At 38.9% G+C, this 25,205-nt stretch overlaps 1 protein-coding gene across 3 annotated transcripts in view; it reads left to right on the forward strand.

The window, feature by feature from the left end:
• slc8a1b (solute carrier family 8 member 1b) overlaps positions 1-20,198 on the forward strand; it is a gene marked incomplete at its 5' end in the record, with an annotated part of 415,624 nt that extends 395,426 nt beyond the window's left edge. For all 3 annotated transcript variants that reach the window (XM_082556690.1, XM_082556689.1, XM_082556691.1), the window contains 4 exons: positions 8,210-8,395; positions 8,537-8,626; positions 13,113-13,216; positions 13,514-20,198. In XM_082556690.1, coding sequence (XP_082412816.1) covers positions 8,210-8,395; positions 8,537-8,626; positions 13,113-13,216; positions 13,514-13,786 — 653 coding nt within the window. In that variant the 3' untranslated portion in view covers positions 13,787-20,198. The remainder of the gene's footprint in view (positions 1-8,209; positions 8,396-8,536; positions 8,627-13,112; positions 13,217-13,513) is intronic.
• Positions 20,199-25,205: the final 5,007 nt, after the last annotated feature.

Genomic DNA, 25,205 nt, shown 5'->3' on the forward strand with positions numbered 1-25,205 from the left:
CCTGACAGCCTGAGTCTGTTTGTGTGCGTATGTTTCAATGTGTGCCCTAGACAGACAGGATGACAGGACCAGTGGAACATGAATATAAACATGAGCATGCCAGCATGAATTCTGATAGACGCACCAAACACACACAATCAGTCTCAAAGCTGTCAGAGTACAGTAGAAAATGGTCCCTGGTTTTATTTGATCAAAGAATGTAGGAGCTAGCTAAAATCTGTTTTATTGGCAAACGAGGCTTTGAAGATTATGGACATGTCCTCAGAAATGCAGGGAGGTTCTTCAGAAGTCCTGGGGTTCTCTCGAAATTTGAGTTCTGCCTATTTTTAACAACCATGGTGTCTTGCGTCTGTGGTTTGACTCAAATTACAAGTGTCAAAGAAACACACTAACGAGCAGCACAAATCACAGCACCACGTTTGAAGGTACCTGGATGACTGACATGCAGTTGTCTCCACTGTTTGTTTGTTTTATTTCTGTGGTATTCTGTGCATATATTGGGTATATGATTGTGTCTTTTGGTATTTCAATGTGACAAATTTTCCTTGATGTCCTTGTTGGGTCTGTGTTTCCACAAGCCCCGCTGGTTTAGAGACTTATTCATCATGAAGAAAACAAGACAGTCAACGATCGATCGATTTACTTGCAAGGGAGGCCTTGTTGGTATCTACCACAAGATGACCCCCAAATCCGGCCTCCGCTTGCTGCCTTTTATTGGGAAAACAGTTCACACAATACACAATAGTTTACACGCACCTCCCCTCGTAACCCCCTTGGTTACAAAGACAAGGCACTGTATGTATATGTGCGTGTGTGTGTGTGTGTGTGTGTGTGTGTGTGTGTGTGTGTGTGTGTGTGTGTATGTATGCAGGTAAAAATGTGTGTGTGTGTTTGAGTGAGTGTGTGAGAATGTGTGTCTCTCTGTGTGCATGTGTCTCTGTATGCATGACTTCCTGCTCACCAAAAGGATCATAAAAGCAGGAAGCAACATCACAAGAAACAGATCTTTCAGATAGGATGTTTCTGCATAAAACCTCCCCCAGCACAGAGTGACTGGAGAGGTGCTCAGGGACAAAGGAATGTCTTGATCCTACAGATTGAACTCAGACTTTACAAATTTAAGAAGCATAATGGCAAACATTCAACAATTAGACTTAACAGTCCTGTTGTAAGGATTGTTCCCCTTTTCTGTTGATTTCAATGCGCTTGGGCATTTTTTCACAATTCTTGCAACAGCAAAGAAGCTTGACAGAATTAATAAAGTGTTTCTTTCTGTTCTTTTGTAATGGGAAGTGATCTGTTTAACTCTGGGGTTTTCTGGCAAACAGCTTGTTTGGCCACATCAGTTTCAAACCTCTGTGCGCTTCTTTTTTAGAGTCTGGATGTGTGTCTATAAATCTGAGAAACAGACAGTGGCATGATTTTTACAAGTCCCAGGACCACTGACCATATCATTTAAGGGACACACTCCAATAGGCAGACATAGTCATGGAAACGCATCCTGCTTGGCTGCAAGCATGTAAAGAAGAGCTGCAGTCTGTTATCTTCTTCCTAGATTATGAGAGCACAGCTTTTGGGCATGCCCAGTGAGCAACTACAAGTAAGAGATATCTACTACTGTAGTAGGGTGAGAAATAAAAAATATTGATATCTATGTGGGGCAGCGCCTGGTGTCTTTAGCTTGTTTGGCCTTCCATTTCTTCAGCATTGTGTGATTTTAAATTGCTCTTTCATTTTGTTTTGATGATTTTATATAAACCCCCAAAAGGCTAGCAGTTGCTTTGTGGAAGCAAACAAAGCTCCAAATAAATATCAGAGAATGTCAATAGGATATCAAACATGCACCAAATGATGTGAAGAGACTCACAATACCATTTAGTCATATTTGAGTGAAGAATGAAGACTGAAGGGGATGAAATAAGGACTTAACACTGAGTATTCAATTACATAATGGCTGTAGAAACCAAATGAAAGAATGAAAAGAGAAAATTGAAAACTAACTTTAGAATAACAACTTTATCGGTATGACACATAACAGAAGAGTGACATAGGAAGAGATGGAGGAAAGAGAGTGTGCAAGTAAGGCATGGGGGAGAAGACTGAGATAGAGGGAGGAGGAATGCATTAGCTGTCCTATACTATAATTTATGAAGTTGGCCTATTAAAAGCTTGATTGCATGTGGAGTGGGTGAATAGACCATATTATGTATATACATAGATGACTCAGGAAACAGCTGTTCCTCAGCCCATCTCACACCACAAATCAATTTTTATTTCTTAAAGCCCTTAAACTCGCTATTCTTCCCTGATGTTAAGAAAGTGATTAGTTGCCCAACCTTATCACACACTATTTTATGTGATTTTGCATTGCTCTTTCATTTTGTTTTTATGATTTTATATACACTCCCAAAAGGCAATTGTTTTGTGGAAGCAAACAAAGTTTCGAATAAATATCAGAGAATGCCAATACGATATCAAACACATGCCCCGAATGATGTGAAGAGACTCACAATGCCATTTAGTCATAATCCATCCATCCATCCATCCATTCATCCATTTTCTTATGCTTATCTGGGGCTGGGGCTGGAAAATGTAGAGAAGCAAAGACCTCCCTCTCCCCAGCCACCTCCTCCAGCTTATCCGGGGGAAACACCAAGGCGTTCCCAGGCCAGCTGAGAGATATAATCTCTCCAGTGTGTCCTGGGTCTGCCCCAGGGCCTCCTCCAGGTGGGACATGCCCGGAAAACCTCGCCCAGGAGGCATCCTTGTCAGATGCCCGAACCACCTCAACTGGTTCCTTTCGATGTGGAGGAGCAGCGGCTCTACGAACCTCTCACCCTACCTCTAAGGAAGAGGCCAGCCATCCTTCGGAGGAAGACTATTCTGCCGCTTGTATTCGCAAGCTCGTTCTTTCGGTCACTACCCGCAGCTCGTGACCATAGGTGAGGGTAGGGACGTAGATCGACCAGTAAATTGAGAGCTTTGCTTTTACACTCAGCTCTCTCTTTACCACAACAGACCAGTACAGCGTCCGCATCGCTGTAGCCGCTGCACCAATCCGTCTGTCGATCTCCCGCCCCCTTCTCCCATCACTCATGAACAAGACCCCGAGATACTTAAACTCCTCCACTTGGGGCAGGGTCTCATCCCTGACCCAGAGTGGGCCCTCCATCCTTTTCTGGCTTTTTCTTCACTCATATTTGAGTGAAGAATGACGACTGAAGGGGAGTAACATAATATTCAATTACAAATTACAACTACAAAATTGCTGTAGAAACCAAATGTGACCAAGAATGAAAAGAGAAAATTGAGAACTTACTCTAGTATAAAAACATTATCAGTATGACACGTTACTGAGGTGTGACATAGATAAACAGAGGCGAAAGAGAGCATGCAAGTCAGGCATAAGTAGAAGATTGAGATAGAGGGATGAGGGTGCAGTTTGGTTATCTGATCATAATCCGTTGCTTGTTCCTCATTGGTTCATTGTTGTTGTGAAGCACTTTGTGATCCTTATATAGAAAGGGTTTTATAAATGTGGGGGTTTTTTTTACTAATTTTTAGAAATTTATGTATGTTACAACATAGTGGTCAGCTACGACACTAACAAATGTGACAATCACACGGTGACACTTTAGGATCAATGAATAAGACCCCAGCCTCACAGGGCTACAGATGGTCAACGACTACCTGGCAACCTCAGTCATGAGTAAAGAATAAGTATTCCCTGGTCAGTGAAGGCTGATGGCAGTTGCTAAGAAAATGAATGCTGAAGCTCCACTTACACAGTAATACAGACCGGTTAGTGACCCACTGGCAACCACCTGTCACTAGCATATTACTGCACCTGTTTGAATGGAAGTGATGCTGGCTGGAGCATGTTGGCTGGAGTACTGAGGTACAACTTTGCTTTTTGAAGTTGTACTACAGATAGTAGCAAAAAACTGCAGCCAACATGCTAGCAACCAAAACGCTGCCAACCACTTGGGGAATACACATTTTCCCTTGCAACCCTTTCCCTTTGAAAACTGGAAAAGTTGACATTTTTAATGCTGTTGTAAAAGTAAATGAATGAATTAAATCCATAGTTTTTGAACAACTCTGTCTTTGTTGCTATATAAGGCCTTTAAGATGACTTAATTGGACATGATTTTTGCTTTTGTGCATATTATTGAGCATGTAGGAACAACAGTTCAGCAGTCATTATCTTGTCTCCTGTTTTCACACAATGGATGCTAAATTTCAAGACAAATGAGTCAACTAGCAGTGTGCTGCATATATCCCAGTGTGAGTCAAAAGCACTAATTGAACACTGAGCCCTTTAGGATGCACTTAAAGAATAACAAGACAGTCAAAACAGGTTGGAACGGCGCATATTTTCCTTGTGTTAGATCAAATTGTTTTTAGACTGTATGCAGTAGATATTTTAACTTTACTGGACATTAGCAGTCTGCTAATGTGCTGGTATTTCTGTCGCTCAGATGCTTGCACCTAAACATACTGAGCTAGAAAATAAATAATCAAAAAAAGACCAAAGAGCCAAATAGTGAGACCAAGGCTGTGATAAAAGGGCACATATAAACATTAACTGAAGTAGAAAGAAAGCCAGAGAGAAATGGCTCCATTCAGCCGTAACAGACTGTGTGGGAGGGAAGGAGAGCTGCTGACAGTGAAAAGTGACATAACTCAGGTAGAGAGTCTTGTTTTATAATTCATTGCAGAGTGTGTGTGTGTGTGTGTGTGTGTGTGTGTGTGTGTAAGAGTGTGTCCTGCAAACCATTATTGTAGATGAGGGTATTGCTCTTTCCACTGCCCTTATGTTCATTTATAGTTGATGATTTGAAACATTTATTTTTAATGACATTAAACAGTGACCCAAGAGGAAATTATTGGCCTTATTAGAGTTCATTTATTTTTATGTTAATCCAAGTTCATGTGTGTAGTAACCGCACAGCACACAGCCAAGATCGGGTGCATAACTCAGCAAAAGTCTTGCACTACCCACATTTCTTTATATTTTGATATTGAAATGTTTTGTACAAGAATAACAAGCTTGAAAGTCAAGTATTGATAGGACTGTTTTTATTCTTTAATACAGCGTAACTCTCTTCAGCAAGCCTTTGTTCAAGTAGCCTTTGGAAATAGATCTTCAGGCTTCTTGGAGGATGTTCAAAGCTCTTCTTTGGGTGTTGGCTGGCTTTTGTTCTGTTCTCTGCCAAGATGATGCTGTAATGTTAAACTCCATGACTGTATGTTTTTCTATGCAGGTATGCACTATCCACAGTGTGTTTGGGATCACTGTCACGCTGAAAAAGCCATCCATTACCAATCAAAAACTTTCGCATGGTGGATCAAAATCTGATGGTCTACTGTGTTCATAATTCATAAAAGATCACACTACTGACTAAAATGCAGCCCCAAACCACAACAGAGCCTCTATTATGTTTTACAAATGGCAGTAGATACTGTTGCACCTCTCTGCTGACCTCCTGTGTACATATTGACCTCAGCATTTTATCCCCATTTCCCTTTCTTAAGAATTCCTTCTTCACAGCCACCCTTCCATTAACACATTTCGGATGAGCCAAACATTAAATGAATCAACCTAAGTGTCTGATGCGTCTATTGAGTCCTGTGTCAGGACATGGCTTCAGATACTGTCCATCTGTAAATAGTTTTTAGGACTGCCATTTCTTTTGTTCTCCCATTATCCAATTTCCCCAGTTTTTATGGACACACTGGGAATCACCTTATTGATGCAAAAATACTATTTTAAGTCTGTCAAACTGTGAATTTTTTCATAGATTCAATTAAAAAAAAATAGTAAAAACAATTTTGTTTTTGAAATAGATATTTTCTATTTAGATAGATAACAGCTATTTGTTATGTGTAGATTAGTTTATTAATGGGCTGAGGGGCCTTTTTTTTATTAAGTGGCTATACGAACAAAAAACAAACCAAAAATTTCATTTGAAATTGATCAAGATGAACGACTGGATTGAAAATGAGTAAAAAAGCAGCCAATGTCCCAAAAATTTTGAAAGACCTTAAGAAGCCTAAAGAACTCTTATTCAAAACCACGTCTCACTCGTTGAATGCAACATATGCATCAAAAATCAAATGCAGCTCAAGACTTTTGCACAGTACAGTATGTTTAAGACTTAAATATCAGGCTTCTTGTAATATCATAATAATAAGCATCTTAACAGTCTTGCTGTCTGCCTCTTTTTGAAGGTTACTTAAAATATTCAGACAGTGATTATTTCCAGTTGTTTCATGAGCATAACAAAAAAAACAGCAGTCAGTTTATTAACATGCAAATGGATTGTTGTTCATGACAATCATGAATGTGTAAATGCTATATATTTAAATGTTAAGATGTAAGGTTAAAACATAACTAAATATATTTTTTAAGGTCAGACCTCATACAACTCCGTATGGGAAAGCAGCTGCAGTTTGAAACCTCTCCAAACTCGCCTGGGTTTAGAGTGCTAATGGGGTTTTATTCGGTTGTTTGGAACATTTTAATGCATCACCACCTCTTTGAATGTTAATAGTATGCAGTGACTGAATGACAAGGGTGAAATCAATAAGAGATTATAGCTTTCCCTGGAATCACCAAGTCAGCATGTTTCATGGAAGCAGCAGGTGGTCTCGTTTTATTCATTCATTTATAAATGGATCAGAAAAACAGCCACTTATACAGCGAGCGCACAGACTTCTAATAGCATGTGAGCGTTTCTCTTTTACTGAGTGAGGAGAGTAATTTAAATTTCAGGTTCCAGCTATTCCCTTCTTTCAGCAAACACTCACACAGATCTGCACATAGCAGCCTAACCAAACGTGGTTGGCTGTGGTGGAATTTCAGAGAAACCCTCCCCCCTCCACCATCCTCAACAATACAGTACCTACTGTGGATTACTTCTGATTCCTAGGAACCACCTTTTCACAGTATTCGAAGTGGTCCTCACATGTAGACTATCCGGAAGAAGACCTAGCAGAGGTTGTACTTCACATCAAATCAGGTAGTACAACCTGCCACAAGAGCTGCCGGTCAGACGGCAACAAGTAATCCGATTTGTAGAGAGGATTGCTCTTGATGCTGATCTTTCCTCCATCCAGGACCTGTGCAGGTCCAGGGTTAGTAAATGGGCAGAAAACATCTCTGCAGACCCCTTACATCCTGGACATAAACTGTTCAAACTGCTACCTTCAGGCAGGTGCTACAAAGCGCTGTTTGTGAAAACCAGACTCCACAGAGGTAGTTTCTTCCCCCAGGCAGTTACTCTCATTGTCATGATGCGCTCCGTGGCAGGTAAGGTGAGACCCAAACGCAGGACTCGGAGACCAAGGATCAACTGAATGAAGCTGCTTTTTGTTGCTGTAGTATGAAAATGCAAAAATATAAAAACACATAAAAACTTGGACCAGGAGGAAACTAAGAACTCGGAACCTACAAGAGAATCATGGAAGACACAAGTAACAGAAAGGGACCAAATATGAACAACAAGAATTACAGAACTAGAATTGTAAATAATGAAAACTCAGAGGCTCTAGGAAATATAAAACTAAAGACTAACTAATACCATAACCATAATCAACCCAAAAACGTAGTCAAAGAACCAGGACCGTGACTCTCATGAACACTATGAAATAACTCCCTGCTTTCATTCAGGCCATATGCACATATTCACATTGCACTACTCAGTTTGCATAGTTTCTAACATACAGCCTATTTTTAAAAAAATGTTTCTTTTCTTTGCATGCAGGGAGCAAAGTGTACTGGAGTCTAATTCCTTGTTCGCGTGTACAAACACGGCCAAATAAAGATGATTCTGATTCTGAAAGCAGAGGTTTGGCTTGCAACCACACACGCACACAAACACACAGGGATTTTGCTTTTCAGGTTATCAGGCTAAATCACTATAGACTATAGATTCAAACAACATTTTCAACTACAGCAACAGGAAAGGCATGGGAGTGCAGGGATGACATTGAATCTGATCTGTGATGTGCCTGGGTCTCGAACTTGTGGATCTTATTTAACCTCTTAAGCCCCAAGCCTACCTGATCTCCTGCCTTTTGCCCCCATATCAGGGGGCGTTGGGGCTTAAGAGGTTAAATTGGTGTAAACAATCTGCGCTTTTAACAAAGACTCAAGGATTCAACTAGCTACCATGTATGTTTTTTTCCCCCTATTTCTTCCCAGGTGAAGATGACGACGATGAGGAGTGTGGGGAGGAGAAGCTGCCCTCGTGTTTTGACTACGTCATGCATTTCCTCACTGTATTCTGGAAGGTTCTGTTCGCCTTCGTCCCGCCCACAGAGTATTGGAATGGCTGGGCCTGCTTTGTAGTCTCCATCTGCATGATCGGACTGCTCACCGCTATGATTGGTAAGACTTTAAATATCCTGAGGGATTGACAAGAGATACACAACAAATGATGGTTTGTTCAACAGCTGAACGCATCTGTTTTCTTCTAAGTATATGCTGTGAAGTATAGTGATGGAAATTATTCCTTTCCTATCCTTACAGGGGACCTGGCCTCTCACTTTGGATGCACAGTAGGCCTGAAAGACTCTGTCACAGCAGTAGTATTTGTTGCATTGGGAACCTCAGTACCAGGTAAGCGTGTGAGCACTTATCCTTTATGTTTATATACATGTATGTGTAGGCGTACATGAATCCATCACAGTATATGTTTTTGCCATCTACTGGACCTTGTGCCAGCTTTAATCAAATCCTGTTCTCTCTTTATATTTGCTATTTAGCTTTGTAAAGTCATTATGAGGAAAAGATCTTTGTTCATCAATGATCCACCTCAAGGAATATATATTGATATTTTCAGTTCTTTGCTCAATTTACTACACAAATCAACAAAAGCTACAGTGGAATGAATATCAAGGCACGCTATTAAAACTTCACAAGTTCGAGAAACACTAAGTAACTAGTAATTCTTATATATACAGTAGCAACTTTCATAAAGATGAGATATATTTCAGCGTGATCTGTTGCACTATAGACTACAAAGTATGCAGGGGATTTTTATGTTGGTTTATGGCAAATTATACAGTCTCAACTCAAATTCACTCATCCAGAAAAGAAATGTCATGGTTATTTAGTAACAGGGAATGGGACTTGGGTAATTATCCATTACTAGAAAATGATCGGCGTAATTCTGGCATCATGATAATATTCACTAAATTTGCTTTACACAAATAGCTTTGAAGAGCTTTTCCACATGAAAGCATCTTTGTATTGATGTTCATTAATATTATTTTTCTGCTATTACAAATCCAAAGAAAAACAACATAAAAGTAGATCAAAAGAACCTCAGAGCTCACATTTCCCGAGCTCTTATTCTCAGTGAACTTGTACCAGAACTAACCCAGTAGTTCTCGGCGTCTTGCCACAATATTTTTTGCATATGGGTCCCCGTTAGACAAAGCAGTGCAGTCTGCCGACAGCAACATGGCTCATCTTGCGTAAGTGTGAAGAATGACCAAATGCGATGGCTGGGTGATTATATGTTTTAACCTTGGTCCCCACATGCACACACAGACAAATACATCAGACATACAGTGTGTACTTGACTGCTAGATGTATAAACTAGAACATGGAAAAACATAAACGACTGCACGACTTGAGTAATAGACAAGCACACTCATCTATCTGAAAAACATTAAAGCTTGAAAGAGATTTTGCACACTTGTGTACACACACCCCCACACACAATGACTTGTACTGTGACTACCATGTGCTATTACCATAAGGCTATTTGTCATGTCAGGCTCAGGTGCTCCCTTGCCTCCCATTTAGGGAGCTTAGGGATAAAAAGCGTGTGCTCCATACTACTTTATACTCACACATATATACATACACACATAGTACATTAGCATATGGCTGTACATGTAATATATGCTCATACACTAAGAAAAATATGCACTTGATATCAGCTGAATTTATGGACACATACACAGAGATGCTCAAGTCACAGTACTGCACACAATGTGTAGAGCTGCCGAATGAAAACAAAGTGGCTCAGCCTTTCTGAAGCTCTCAGCCTTATTAACAGAGCCTCCTGTGGCTTCACCGCACATACGCGCACATACACACACACACAAAGAAACAGACCTCAGTTCTGTGGCTATTACAGTTAATAAAACCCATCCTGTGCTGTGGTTCTATGTCAGTTACCCTCGTTTATCACAGTTAGCCAGGCTAACCCACACATGGAGAAAGGGAGATAGAAAGAAAACAACTAAAGCGGTGCTGTTAGGAAAATTTGAAACTAAAGAAGCTCACATTTCTTTGTAGTTTGCGGGTATTCGGGTAAAATTTCAGGTAAAACTTTATTGGTTCGTGATTCCACAGTACACTTGATGTGTGCAGTGTATTATCATGACTCCTAATGGCTTCAGAAATTTGATCCGAGCATATAAACTGAGGAAAATACGCAGGGATTTAAAAGAGAAAAAAAAAAGATACATACAGAAGATAAAAGCATTGTGCAATAAATGTTGGTTCAGGACAGTGAAGCTGATAGTCATCATGTATCCTCACAATATTGTATCACAATAAATATGTCATGTAAGACATGATTTTTGACAAATAAATGTAAATAGATAAGATATTTATGATCAGTCACTGTAAAATACTCGAATACTCTTTGACCCTCTGTCAAAGTAACAAATTAATAAATATTCCTGAATGTTTTTCAATTAAACTAATAAGAGCTGCCACACATCAGTCTCCCAGCACTGTCCAGTTCAGAACAAAATATCTTTAAAAAGATTTTCAACTGGTTTATACCCCCTGAGTATTTATATACCCCTCTGTGTATTGTTCAGTATTTTGTGGACCAGTGATCTATAATAAGGAATCTCAAGAGGGCCAGATTTCCTTTGGATAGTCACAGTCCCCAGAGGATTAATGCTTCTGTTTTTATTCCTTTATTGCTAACACTATAAACGTTCCAAATGCCAAGATTTTCCTGAGCATATTAGTTGCATGTTCTTCCATTTTAAGAGGCAATGGGGAAAAACAGGAACAGAGGGGAGAGGGGAAGAAGTAGGAGCATGACGTCAAAAAGAGAAGAGCGAGGCAGTGACTGATTGACAGAGAGGTAGTGGAAAAGGGCAAAAAGCTCTCCAGGGAGCCATAGTGTCACATAAGGAGCTTCAGAGTGGAACCTGTTTCACAGTAACACACACTCACGTCACTGCTGAACACGTACACACCCACGGACTCACCCACTCAATCAAGCTCACAAGCACTCTAAGACCATTTGATGCACAGGCGTGCATGCCTTTGCCAGCTGGTAGAGACATGGCATCAGATTGGACCCAGGTGGCAAACTTCGCAAACACACAGAGACACAGTGTACATACAGTATGCGCTCTTAATACAGAAAACACACACACAAAAACAGGAACACACAGAGCGTTGACACACATCCATAAGCCCAGCAGACAGGTGTTAGTCTCTTTCACAGGCCAATTGTCATATCTATCACCACCCTGTATCTACTTCTTGATCCTCCCATCATCCTCTTTTCCAAAGCCAGGTTGGCTGCTGCTTCAAGTAATCCCTTCCTTCTCTTTTCATCTTTTTCTTTCTTCCGTAATCACAGTTTTTGTCTCTTCTTGTTGTATCTGGCAGAGAAAGGCAAGATGACATGAATCACTAACAAAGAGAAGCTAGCCAGAAAAGAGTGCTAACTGACCATTTGGCTATTTGCTCACCAAACAGCCTATTGTTGAGATCTGGCAGAGTCACCGTTGCTCCTTTCAGTGCAGGAAGGAAGAGCATGACTTTGGAGCTGCTGTAGTTTGGCAAACATTAGGCAGGGGAAATTTTTAGGACTACGCAGCACATTGCTTCTTAGTCACCAGGCCAAAATCTGTTTGTTCCCCCTAACTGCAATTCAACTTTGTAAATTCTTGATCTCGGAGCAAATCGTGCATATGCTGGCTGCTGTAGAAGAAACACTGCAATTGGATTAAAGATTGTGGCTCCTAATTTAAGGTTGCCTGTCTAAAAATAGAAAACAAGATTTATATAGTGCTCTGTATGTGGTCTGTATTAATAGCTATATACATTATGCATGCATGAAAAGTGTCCTTATCTGTCCATGCAGTCTTGTGTAACACAGAAATCACTGCAAATTTACCAGATCCTGAATAATTTTCATAATTCACAGCGGGAAATTATCCCATTACAGCTGCTCAGTCATGTGAAAGTCGTAGAATGCACGATGCATAATTCAAATCTTCCAGTAACAGTCTTACTGGGTTTTCCAGCAGCAGCATGGCTGTTTGTTGGAGAAACATTGATTCTAACAGACCAATATCTTCACTGCAGTGTGACCAGTGTTTCATCGTTTGTATTTTAAACCTTCTTTTCTTACCACTCTTAGATTATTCCTGTTTGTCAGTGGGAGCAATGGGATCTTGATTAATTCTGTGTTGCTGTGAAACGCAGAACCATACACTGATGGAAGTCAAACCGATTCCTTAGAAGAGCTACAAAGTCATCCATCTTTTTGTGCAGAAATCTTACCTTGTCCATGACGATAAAAGTGTAATCCAACTTATATCTCCTCTTTCCTCTCCTCATCTATCTTTTGCCTCCCCTCCTTGTACCTTTGGCATAGATATCCATTGTTGTTATTCTGGTTGAAAGTGGAAATAACATAAAAAAAAAAAAAAGTTCAAATACTCTATGATAACAAAGGCAACTGTTACAGGCAACAGGCACAGTTGGGGGATTTTGTGATTAGGCGTGTCAGTCTGTTTGCAGTGTTAGACATTTAGTCAGTAACACTTAATTTACACTGAATGGAACATTTTGTTTTATTTATTGCTTTACACTTTCACTCCACAAAAACGGTTGCATTCATTTCTTGGTGACGGAAGAAGAATAGGAAAGTCAAAGTTTTTAATAAGTCATCATCAGAATTAAGAGTGTTTTTTATCTTGCGATCAGCTGTATCTGATCTTTTTTTTTTCTTTCTCATTAACTTGAACATGAGAGATTGTAACAACGATCACCAGTTACTTTATGGCCAATGACAACTCTGTTTTTTCTCTCTCTCTCTCTCTTCATCCAGACACATTTGCCAGTAAGGTAGCAGCTATCCAGGATCAGTATGCAGATGCATCCATTGGTAATGTGACAGGCTCCAATGCTGTCAATGTGTTTCTGGGCATTGGGGTAAGTCCAGCACATTTGATTAAAGATGTATTGATTGATAGCTATTTAGAGAAAATGCAGTAGTGCTTGTCATTTTGCTGTAGTATAAATTATTATGTTGTGCTTGGTATAAATGATAGGTTACTGCATGAGTCCTATTCTTTAATTCTGCATGAATGAGTGTGTGACTGACAAGTGGTATGGTCTGTCACACCCATCTGTCTCCTTTGGCAAAGTCTATATTTGCTTTTGTTTCCTTTGTTGTACATGCTCACCGCGTCTCATGTTATTAAATTCAGTTTTGCTGCTGTTCAACAGGTGGCGTGGTCCATTGCTGCCATCTACCACAACAGCAGGGGTGAGGAGTTCAGGGTAGATCCTGGCACGCTGGCTTTCTCGGTCACACTCTTCACCATCTTTGCCTTTATCTGTGTCGCCATGCTGATGTACCGACGGCGACCAGACATTGGTGGAGAGCTGGGTGGGCCCCGGACTGCGAAGGCCCTTACCACCATGCTGTTCGTTAGCCTGTGGCTCCTCTACATCCTCTTCTCCTCACTGGAAGCCTACTGCCACATCCAGGGCTTCTAAGATGATAGGAGATGTTGAAGAGAAGGGTGGGACAAAGCAAGAAAACATGGAGGAAAAAACAAGGGGGAGGTGGATGAATGGATGAATTTGGATTTAGGAATTAAGGCTGTCTCGTTGTTCTATAAGTCCCCCCTTCAGCAATAGATTTAATGATAGATGAATGGATGGATGTACAGATGAAGGAGTGCACATTTAAACAGATAAAGACAGAATGGAAAGAGGTACAGATGCATGGAAGGATAACAAAAAACATGAGATTAATAGGAAGCGAAATTATCCAGAACGGTGGAAGCTTAATGAGAAAAGGAAAAAAAATCAAAGATATATATTCGCGTCTCACTCTAAAAGTGCAAACCAATCAAGTCATCTTATTAAACGTGTCCCAACTGGCTCGACCTTACAGAATTACAATGAATTTAAACACTTGGACTGAGGTTAAAACAGAGGTACGCACCATAAAAGCTCCTATTGAGAACGAGTGGTTTCAGCAGGAGCCCTCTTTCAGTGTAGTGCATCGTATCCAAACACTGTAACAGGCAGGAGTGAGACAGACAAAGAAAGAATAACTTTATCAGTATGTGCATGCATGACCAGACAATACTGAAAACATAATCAGAAGAAACCGGATACATTGCCACAATTGTTTCATGACAACTAACTGTGTGTGTGCTGGTGTGTAACAGTGGGTGTCCCTGCTTGTGTGTTGTGGGAAGATGGTCAAGTACTGTGAAAAAAAAACGCCTCTCGTCTTGCTCTCACTGCGTGAGGCGAGATATGCTTTCGTGTTCGAGGTCTTTTTGACTCTCGCTCTCCCAGCCTGTAGAAATGCCGAGTATGACTTTCGCAGGAGAGCAAATTCAGTGAGATGAAATGTTTTAAGCGTCACTGAGGTTCGAATTGTAAATATAAAGAGCTGATCGTACATTACAGCTTCACGGTTTTCCTTCTGAATGTCTCGGTTACGCCATGCGCTCCTGATCGGACCCTCTTTCTGTTGCTTTATACTGTAAATGTAAATGAATTAAGGACTAATTTGAACCAAGAAGTGGTTAGTGTGCTTTTACCTTTAATAAGGTCATGTCTGAGAAGACGAAATGGCCACTCTACCGTCGAAAACTGTTAGAAACTATTATCACTGCATAAATATCTAGGTATTTTTGATTTTACTATGGAACCACCTGGTGTTCCACCTGTGGGATTGCCGCCATCATTTCTGAATCATAACTTTTAAATAGCCTGAAAATTCTAGCTAGCACCCATTATAGGCCTTCTTTTCCTTCATTTTCTGCCACTTGGTTTACTTAACAGCTTCAGTCATTATCTCTGTGCATCGCCAACCTGGCTGGTCGCTGGACCAATCAAAATCTTCAAGGGCTTTGTAATAACCACTAATCCCTAACCCTGACCCTTGATTTATAATGTTTCACATAGATTGGTCGTTAAGGGGAATATTTAACAGGCGCTTATATTGGTAAACCTTACACATTGACTTCTCAGTTAAAAGAGCTTTGCTTCAAACTAGCGCAGGGCTACATGAGATAATAGCTGCACGTCTTTGTTATGTTACCACACCAGGCATCAAGAATTTCCTAGATATTGTAAAAGCAACCTGCTGCTTCTAAGTACTCATTCAGACAAGGCTTCAACTTTTCATTCCAAAAAACACTACTAGTCAAAAACATTTTACTCATAATATGTCTGGATGACGAAGGCCTTAACCTAAAGAAAGCAATTACCATCTGGCTTTGTCATATTTCTTTATTCAAAGGTAAGTTGCTTTCAAACAAATAACCTTAATGTGATCTGTGGGATTTACTCATTCTTGTTGAACTTGACACATTAGGTCATCTGCCAGTTTTCAGTCTTAACACAAAAGCCATCAGATAAAGGGATAGCTGAAAATGATTTTCTGTTGGGCCGGACGTCAGCGTAGAGGACGGGGTAAATGTGGATATGTAACACAGGTTACATCTAATCTCAGACAGCCTGTGTTTGACAAGCTCACACCGGTTTCAGGGCAATAACAGAAAGCTAACAGGGATACAGTTACAACACTTGTCCCCACAAATCTCCTCCTGCTGTGGAGTATATAGCCCAGTGTTTTAATTCTCAGTAGCCAGGTTACCATGGTAGTCCACCCTGGTTAAAAGCTAATTAACTCCTAAAGTGTATAATCTCTCTTTGTGACATGGGCACAAACAGTCTCTGTTATTCTATTATATATGTAGCATACTTTTGTTAGTTTAACAATGTAAACTGATCTTAAATTATTACCCCTGGTCTGTGTGCATGATGTGACAGAGGCCCACTTGGACTTATTTATCATCCTAATAGTGTGCTAGTAGCTTAAAAGGACACCGGGGCATATGAAACACTACGTCTACTGCGTGCAGACCAAACTTACTGCCAGATCGTAAGACTCACAAACTAAAATTCCAAAACACTAAATGTCTGGAAATCTTCTGCTTTCTGTAATTCAGTATTAGACAGACAACAAATCGATCCCAAAACCTCGAACACCAAGGGCCCAGAATTATGTACATTTTAAAGCCTGTCTCGACTGTCAGAGAAGTTTAGACTTCAGACTGTTAACTATTGCAACATTCAGCTAAACTCACAAAGATCTCAGCATACACGTAACTTACAGTATATGTAGGCATAATAAAAGTCCATAAGTCCAGAATTCCTCTGCTTCTAATGTGTTTTTTACTTGATGTATATGATAAATTGTATTTATAATGTCATCTGTAAAAGTAAGTAGTCCGGACTAGATGTAATCCATTTTAAACTTGGCAGGATTCTTGTAAAAGGCAGATTTTAACCCCTGAGAAAGTAGACCTGGGCTGGCTTAGATTGGATGAGTTTGGCAAATCCAGATAATTGCAATGATATAAATACTCTGAATATAGCTTTTGAAAAAATTATTAATTACACAACAACTCTAGGATGAAAATTTGAGAAGACAGTGCTACAGAAAAATGGCTTTGTTGCTGCAGTTTTGTTTGTTGTACAGTTTGAAAACTACTAAGAAAAGACATTTGGTGTATATGTCGTTTGATAGCTACAGTATAATGAGATATTGCATTACTTGCATTTGTCAAACTCAGCACAATCTGTGGCTCATCATTAGAGTAGCTGTTCTTAAGTGAAGGCCTTGGAGTGGCAGTTTACCCCTGTTTTGCCAAAGGGAAAACTTTATATCAGATATTAATGTTTGCAGTCCAATCTGTAAAGGGTTTTCTAACCAATGGATCTTTCTTAAAACACCAAATATAATTCATATTTGATTAGTAATCTGAAAAGCATTAAAAAAGGCTTGATGTTGTTTTAACAGAACTCAAATCTTTTTATTTAAATTTGTATGTATTTGTCTCTTCACTGGCACGAGCTGAGGGTTTATACACTGTAAAAAAACTAAATTATGCTAGCTTGCTTTTAAAAAAAAAAGAAGGAATAACGATATTAAAGCTGTATGCATCACTTTTTGAGTACCTTCAGTAAGGTATTGTCTTTGATATTGCTAAATCATGTTGGAATTACTTAAAATGTGCCAGCTGCCTAATATTTTGAGGTGAACTCTAGCGTGAGCAGGAATCAAATGCTTGCAAAAATGCAGTTTCGTGCATTAAATTTATGGCTTGTATTTTTTTTTTTAAATGCTAAAAGTTTTCTTTTATGGGAATTTAGCTCTTTTGCTGCACTGGCTTTGCTGCACTGGCGTTGCTGCACCGTCTCTCTGGGTGTATTCACTTTGGCTTAAGAGCTAGTCTGACATGAACCTTATTGGCAGATTAATGACAGCTGTTCAGAGTTTGAAACAAGGCTGGAAACTAAACATTGTTAGCTGTTGTTTAGCTAAAGACTTTTCTTGGCTGTACATCATCAAATATTAACTTTCTGGTTGAAGTTAACTTTTTTTTTCTATCTGCAACTAGCAACTTTCCTGCAAAGACTGTAAAGCAATTTGTTCCAGCTCAAGTCACAATAACGCTTGAGTCCAGCTTCGTGCTTTGGTTTGAAATTCTGCATTTTAAAGGGTCAAAAGTTAGCCAGGTCATCACTGTATATATTAACACTAACAGCTAGTAAGGAGTAGAAAAATGAGCTGTAGATTGCATTTGTTTTAACTTTTGTTCTTCTGTGGTGGGGTTTGAAACAAAATTGGGCAGGTTTTTAAATGACGGACAAGCATTGCACTGGTTCTTGTCGCTTATGTGAAACGGCTACTACGTTGGTTCATTTACAGAGTTGCTTCTGATGTAAAAAACAGAGATTGTGTTTTCTGTCTCTGATTTACACAATAATAATGATGTACCTGATGTAAAAATACAGTGGTGTTGAATCAGTTGTAAACCATTAACAATGTTGATTCTAATGTAAGGGTTGACGATATGTTTGTGTTGCCATATTCACTTTTTAACTGACTGTCTGTCTGACAGACCGAGGAATAAATAACAGCAACATCGGACAGACAAAATGAGCAAAAGGAAGGACAAACGCCCCTACTGGTACAAGCGGAGCAATATTTGCTACAGAGAAAAAAATGTACCGCTGGAAACAAAGGCTACCAGAGCTATTCTCTACCTTAAAATGCAACATTTAACATGTAGAAAAAAGGATGGTGATGTAGAGAAGAAGAAAGAAAAAGAAGATGACACGAAAGAAGATGAAAATAATAATAATAATAATTAAAAAATGAAGTTACAGCCATATGTTGATTTCTGGGTCAGAGAGACTGATGTGGACTTCTCCTGCCCAGCATGTGTATTGTTATGGTGTCTTTATCTGTCCCTGTGTCTCTCCACCCTCTTTCTCTATCTTGCTTTCTCAATCTCACTGCTGCCAAAGTAACCAAAACAGGCAGTTCTCCTTTTGTTCCGTATCTTCTTCCCAGCTCCCGTTCTACCCTCTGTCTCCCTATGCCATGTTTTCCATATTTTGGAATGTCAATGTGCTACTTGTTGACACTGTGCATGAATGATAACATGTCTGTATATAGTTATAGAGAATTGTATCCCATTTCCTTAGTGTTGACTAAAAAAGGTTTGAATGTTGTACAGATTCAGGTTTTCCTTTTTTTCTGTTCAGTTACATTTTGTAATGTATGTAGAGCTTAACAACATTTTGTTTTTAATTTAAACAAAGATGCGATGACTTTTTTTTTTTTTTGGAGTAACTTGCACATTACTAATGAATTCATCAAGTTTTTTTGTTAAAAAAGGCAATATCTGCTGTTATTGAATGAGAGATGAGATCTTAAAGAAGTTATGTATCTTAAATAAGTAATCTATATGGGAGCTGCATGGGTTATTTGTACAAAAAAAAGAGACACTGCTTGCTACTTCTAATACTGTGGCTGTATTCTCCGACAGAGGATGAGGAATACTTTATGTATATCTAAAGGTTATTTTGTCATTAAAGAAATAATAATAATAATAATAATGTGTATATACTGTACAGTGTTATAAGTGAGGTGGACTATACGACCATCACACTAACCATAGAGAATTAATTCTACATATTTATTTAAAGGAAACAACAACACTCGCTACACTCAAGAATGACATATATTGCCTTTTTGGAGAAGTTGTAGTTTGCTTAGAGCTTATTTCTCTATCGCTGCCTCACTCTGCCCTCCCATGCATCCTCTTTCTTCATTCTTGGTTGGTTAATTTTTTTCCTTCCATCTGCTTCCATTTACTTTTATTTTGGCGTTGGAGGCTTTTGAGATTGCCTTTTGTCAGTGATTGTTGTCGTTTGATTCAGACAGCGTTATGTTTTTAGTTTGTCTTTTTGACTCGTGTCTCACTTATGGTTGCTTTTTATGCCCCCTAAATCATTATCTCTAGAACTGCTTCTATTCACCAACATCCAAGTATAGTTATGAATATCTGCCTGTGCATCTGATTTAGTCTCTCAATGGATAATTTGTTTGTATTTAAACCATCTGTTTTCCGAGCTGTCGATCATTTATCTTGGTTGCTGAATAATTCTCTTTTTGTTTTTCTTTCCTAAATTCTTCCTTTGTGCCAACAAATTCTGGTTTTTATTTCTTCACTCCTTCCTTTCATTCATCTTCTCTTTCTTTCTCTGTCCTCTTTGCACTTTCGGGGTGTTTCAGGGTTTTTTATGTTTGTCACTTTGATTTGATGTGGGGGGTTTTTCTTTTCTTAACGGAACAGTAACTTTAATAATCATGTTTGTAATAATTTTTAAGATTTGTTTTCTTTTTGCCGCTGTTTCTCTGTGTGTGCGTGTATTAATTTTCTTTTCTTTTTTAAATTAATTTCTGGTCAAGACCAAATGATAGGAGGAAAGTTGTTGTATGTGTGTTGCCACTAACTGTGACTGCTCTCCATGGTACATGGTAATTCTGATAAAACCAGTAAAATAAAGTTTGGGATACCCTGTTTCAGAGACCCTGTGAGTGCACTGCCTTTCTACAGTGTGTGTTTGTGAGCATGTGTGTTTGTGTTACATCCTGTCTGTATTTAAAAGCTTTAGTATCAAACATATTTATTATGCAGTTTCTATTATTAGCTACATATTCAATAAGTAAATAGAATCTGTGTGTCTCTTGTACACTTGAACATCCATATATATATAAATGCTAAATAAGAGGGGCCCTAGGATGGAGCCTTTGGGGACCCCACATGTGATTTCTATATTTTGTGATGAGAATTGGCTTATTGACACATAGAAGTTCCTGTTGTTAAGGTAGGATTTGAACCAGTCGAGTGCCGTACCAGAGAGTCCGACCCAGCTCTCGAGACGTTCCAGTAATATGTCATGATCAACGGTGTCAAACGCCACACTAAGGTCCAATAGTACCAATACTGTGGATTTTAATAACTAAATAATTAATTTGGATTAAAATAAAAATCTACCAGTGGATAGACTGTTATTGAGACTACCTTATATAAATTTTATGCAGTACAGATAGAACATCTGTCCTTTAGAGTATAAAAATGTTCTAAATTCACATTTGCACTGGTCTTTTTTAATTATCTGACAAATTATGTCCCCTGCTGTGTAATTTATAGTAGTTATAGACTTTATATACAGTACTCTGCAAAAATCTTGAGTCACCACTCATTTGTTTATATATAGCTTGGAAAAGAGGAAAATTTGCAAATAATTTGCACATATAAATGGGAAATTTGTATATTAGTATATTTCTAATGAGGTTTGACCAACACAATTCACTTTTGCTTCTTGGAAGCAAAGCACAAAGAGCTGAAGGTTGGCTTGTGACTTTTGCAATGAAGTAAAATACTGGTATAGCCTTGAGATGACTGTTGCTTGGTAGTTTATAAATAAAATTCAACCAGATTTCATTGAATTGAATCGTGACATCCCCCTCTGGTTAGTGACATCCCACTATTAAGCTTCAATCTGCCATTACCATTGATGTGAAACCGGACATGAGGATCTAACTGAGAAACAAAGGGATACTGTATGCTTATAGGCTAAATCACACAGTAATGTTTGATTAACAGTCCTTCTAAATGGAATTAAACTTTATTGTCATTGCACATGTCACAAGTACAAGGCAACAAAATGCAGTTTGCATCCATCCAGAAAGTGCTTTTGCAATAATATAGATATATTACAGAATGTGGATCTATACAGCTGTAAGGAAGAAGCTGTTCCAGTACCTGGTGGTCTTAGTCCGGATGCTCCCAGAGGGCAGGAGAGCCCGTGTGCTGGGTGACTGGGGTCTTTGATGATTTTCCCAGCCCTTTTCAGACACCTCTTCCTCCAGATGTCTTGTATGGCAGGAAGTGGTGCTCCAGCGATGCGCTGTGCGGTTTTCAAAACCCTCTGCAACGCTAGAGCAGCTCCCACACCAGACTGTTATACAGTTGGTCAGGATGCTCTCAATGGTGCAGCGGTACCATAATTTTAAAAATGGCTATCATTTTATATTCAGTAAATGGGCTTCTGTGGCCATAAACCCATCAGAAAAGTGTTTTGAGGTCACAGAGTGAGAGATCTAAAGGTTCATATAGACAACAAAAGGCTTTTCCACTGTTGTTAGTAAGAATGCAGGCTTAATATTACAACCCTTTTAATACTAATTAGTCATTGCAAATATTGACATCACACATTTCACTTACCTTTCCAAATCACTACCTTAACTTGTGTTTACTACCTAACATCCAGTTACTATATTACATGCAACCTTGTTACTGTCACTATCCTGATACATCCATGCTGGCACTGTTTGCTGCTGCAGCTCAGTCCCAGTCTATCCTAGTTAAAAACATTTTGCCGAATCTTGCACGTGACAAAATTGATTTTCATAGTGTGACCGTGATTGGCATTTTGTGAGAGCTCCCTCATAAATCTGTGTAACCATTTGCTGTAAATTGTTATTTTCTTGATCTGAATGTCTTCTAGGTTTATTTGAACTAAAAGCAGCCAAACGGCATGTTACACTTGCCTAAAGCACTCACTTAGGAAAAACGCCTTCCGGGTAAAGTAGGGGGTCTGATTTGAAACTGAGTAAAAAGAAAAAACTGCAGGGCTTTTAGAGAAATAAACAGAATGTAAATATAGAGAAAGTTACACAATGGTCAGTAGAAAGCCTTTATAAGAGCTGATTGATAGATGAATTGTGTTTAGGTTTCTCCTCTTCCTTAGCTGCCACCATGATGGATCATGCCCGTTCTCTGCTGCAGGCATGATGGATTATTCCAAACACAAATAAATCCTCTTCCTGTTTGTTACATTTAGTTGTGGCTGATGTTTTATTTATTTTAATCCTGTCCTGTCTAGCACCTTTTGCAAACAGAATTGAAGCACTGTGGTGCTTCAGGGTGTCGCCAGGCAGTACAGCCAGCAAAGCCACATGAATGGCCTTCAACATCCATGGTGATCCACAACAACCTAGTCAAACAACAGACACACACAGTAAAAGGACAAGACAAACTGGTCTGGGTCTGAGACAAGGTGCACCCAGCAATGTTTGCTTCCCCATCCCACCCAGTTGGCCTACGGGCACCCACGAGCCCTGCAGGTGCAGACTGGATATCCTAACGTGGGTCGGCCCACTCTACAAGGCAAGGGGGCAAACCACTCCCACACAACAATGGACCCACCCTGAGACTAGGTGAACCCTGGTGTAGTTATTTAAAGTGCAAGAGACTAGGTAAGAGACAAGAGACTAGGTAAGAGACAAGAGACTAGGTAAATTCTTTTTTATTTTTGTTGTTTGAAGGTTGCGTATAAGTCAGCAAAATACACCGTGTTGCAGCATGTTTCATGCCGTTACTTATGTAAAGGTGTTTGCCTTGGCTGTTCATTATTTGCCCTCTGCTGTGTCTGTCTGAAATCTCATTAGCCTGTCACATTTGATTTCTAGACAGGTTCTTGTCTGGGCAGCCCACTGCTTGAAGGTTAACATGCTGGGAACTTAATGCGAATTTATGCATGTGTATGTGTGTGTGCATGGTTGATCCTGAATGCTGAATAAAACCTAAAACAGTCAGAAAGTCAAAGTTGGCTGTCAAACTATATGCAACGACTTAGTGAGAGACAAAAGGGCAAGCCTTGATTTTCTGTTTTAAAGAAAATCCTTTCTTTTAGCTCTCTGTCAGTCAGTGCTCATTCAAAGCCTGTGTTCTGAACAACAAGTTGCTTTACAAAACAATCAAGTACTTTAAAGATAGTTTGTTGTATGCTGTACTATACCTTTAAGATATAGATTAAAAGTGCACATCTTGAAGCATTGCAGGTATTTACTTTAACGGGCTAATAAAATAGCAAGTTATCCATGGGACAGTGATTAATCTGCTTGGGTTTGCAATAGTGAACACTACTGGAATGGATTAGACTGAATAATTCCCTAACAGGTATGACCTGTGACTCTGACTTTTGTCACAAAAGAGATATACTAAAAGATGTGTGTGTGTGTGCGCGTGTGTGTGTGTGTGTGTGTGTGTGTGTGTGTGTACATGTTTATATATATTTGTGAGGACCAAATATTTTGAAGGCATTTTGAGACTCAAAATGTGGTTTTAGTGTCAGGGTTACAGTTAGGCTATGGTTAGGTTTAGGCTAAAGGTTAGGATTAGGCATGGAAAGCATTATGTCAATTAGATGTCCTCACTAAGATATAAAAGGCAAGTGTGTGCACGTGTGTCCAGTGAAATAATAACTTATTAGTCTGAACATGCAGTTTGTAAATATACCATATGGACAACAGTACTGGGACATTTACACATTACACCTACAGCAGCTGCTCAGCCATGGAAGCTCATCCCACAAAGCTCCAGGTGCACAATTTCTGTGCTGATGTTAATGAAAGAGGAGTTTTAGAACTTTGGGGTTATTGAGTCAGTCAGAGTGTTCGTGACTTTTACATAATATGCACCTTATTGCTTTGAAATAACACAAATGACTCACGTAAGTAAAAAAAAAAAAAAAACACAAATTTGTTATGTAAATCCAAATAAATAAGATTCTTTTTTTCTTGGAAGTTACTTTAACACAGTTGGGCGGACCATTTAAAGTAAAAAAAAAAAAGTTTAAAAAAATAATAGACTGTTCAGTAAATCCAAAAAAAGGAGACTTTAAAACAGACGATGGTGAGATTTAATTTTCTTTCTTTTCCCCAGTGATTAATTTTAGAGTATCTTAAAATGCATTCTATTATACACTGAAAAAAATATGTTGTTGGATTTACTTAATTCAATGGTGGACATTTGTTGCACACAGATGTTTTGCTTTGGCAGCAACTTAAACAATTGAGTTAAATTAACACAATTTATTCATGTTCAATAAATCTGTGCAATTTGTGTTGATAAAATGTGACTTAAACATGTTTTGATGAAGTAATTTGAGCTCTTGGAATATTTTAATCCTTCACAATTTTTTCACTTTATCCCAACACCATTCAATAACTTTTACCCAATACTACTTGGTCACTTAAATGCTACATGTTATCTTCAAATTACATTTTGCTATTATATTCTAGTATCAAATACACAATTTTCAAATGGAGGCCTTATAACAGATTGTATTGTTCTCTTCCAAGATGGTTGCTGGCATCCACCAGTAACCTTTAAAAACAAAATGTCTAATTTCACTGCATTGACAGTAGGTAAAGAATTAAACTGACATTACTCCTCCACTGAATCTATATAAATCAACAGTTAAATAATGTCAGTTCTTCCGTGTTCTCTGGAATCAATCACAGCAAAGAAATTAGACTCTTTCTTTTGAAAAATGTTACAGGACAATACAAAACATTCTATTTAAGGCCTCTGACGTCAAGATTCAGTTAAACAACAATTATAACTAAACAATTTGAGGTAATGTTAGTTTCCATTAACATTAAATTAGGTTACTGAATTGGCAAACACCTTCCTATTAACATTACCCATTTTACCCCAATAACTAAAGAAATTAGCAC

This window comes from Aulonocara stuartgranti, assembly GCF_965226115.1.
Source record: "Aulonocara stuartgranti genome assembly, chromosome: 13".
In the NCBI taxonomy this organism is placed as follows: Eukaryota; Metazoa; Chordata; class Actinopteri; order Cichliformes; family Cichlidae; genus Aulonocara; species Aulonocara stuartgranti.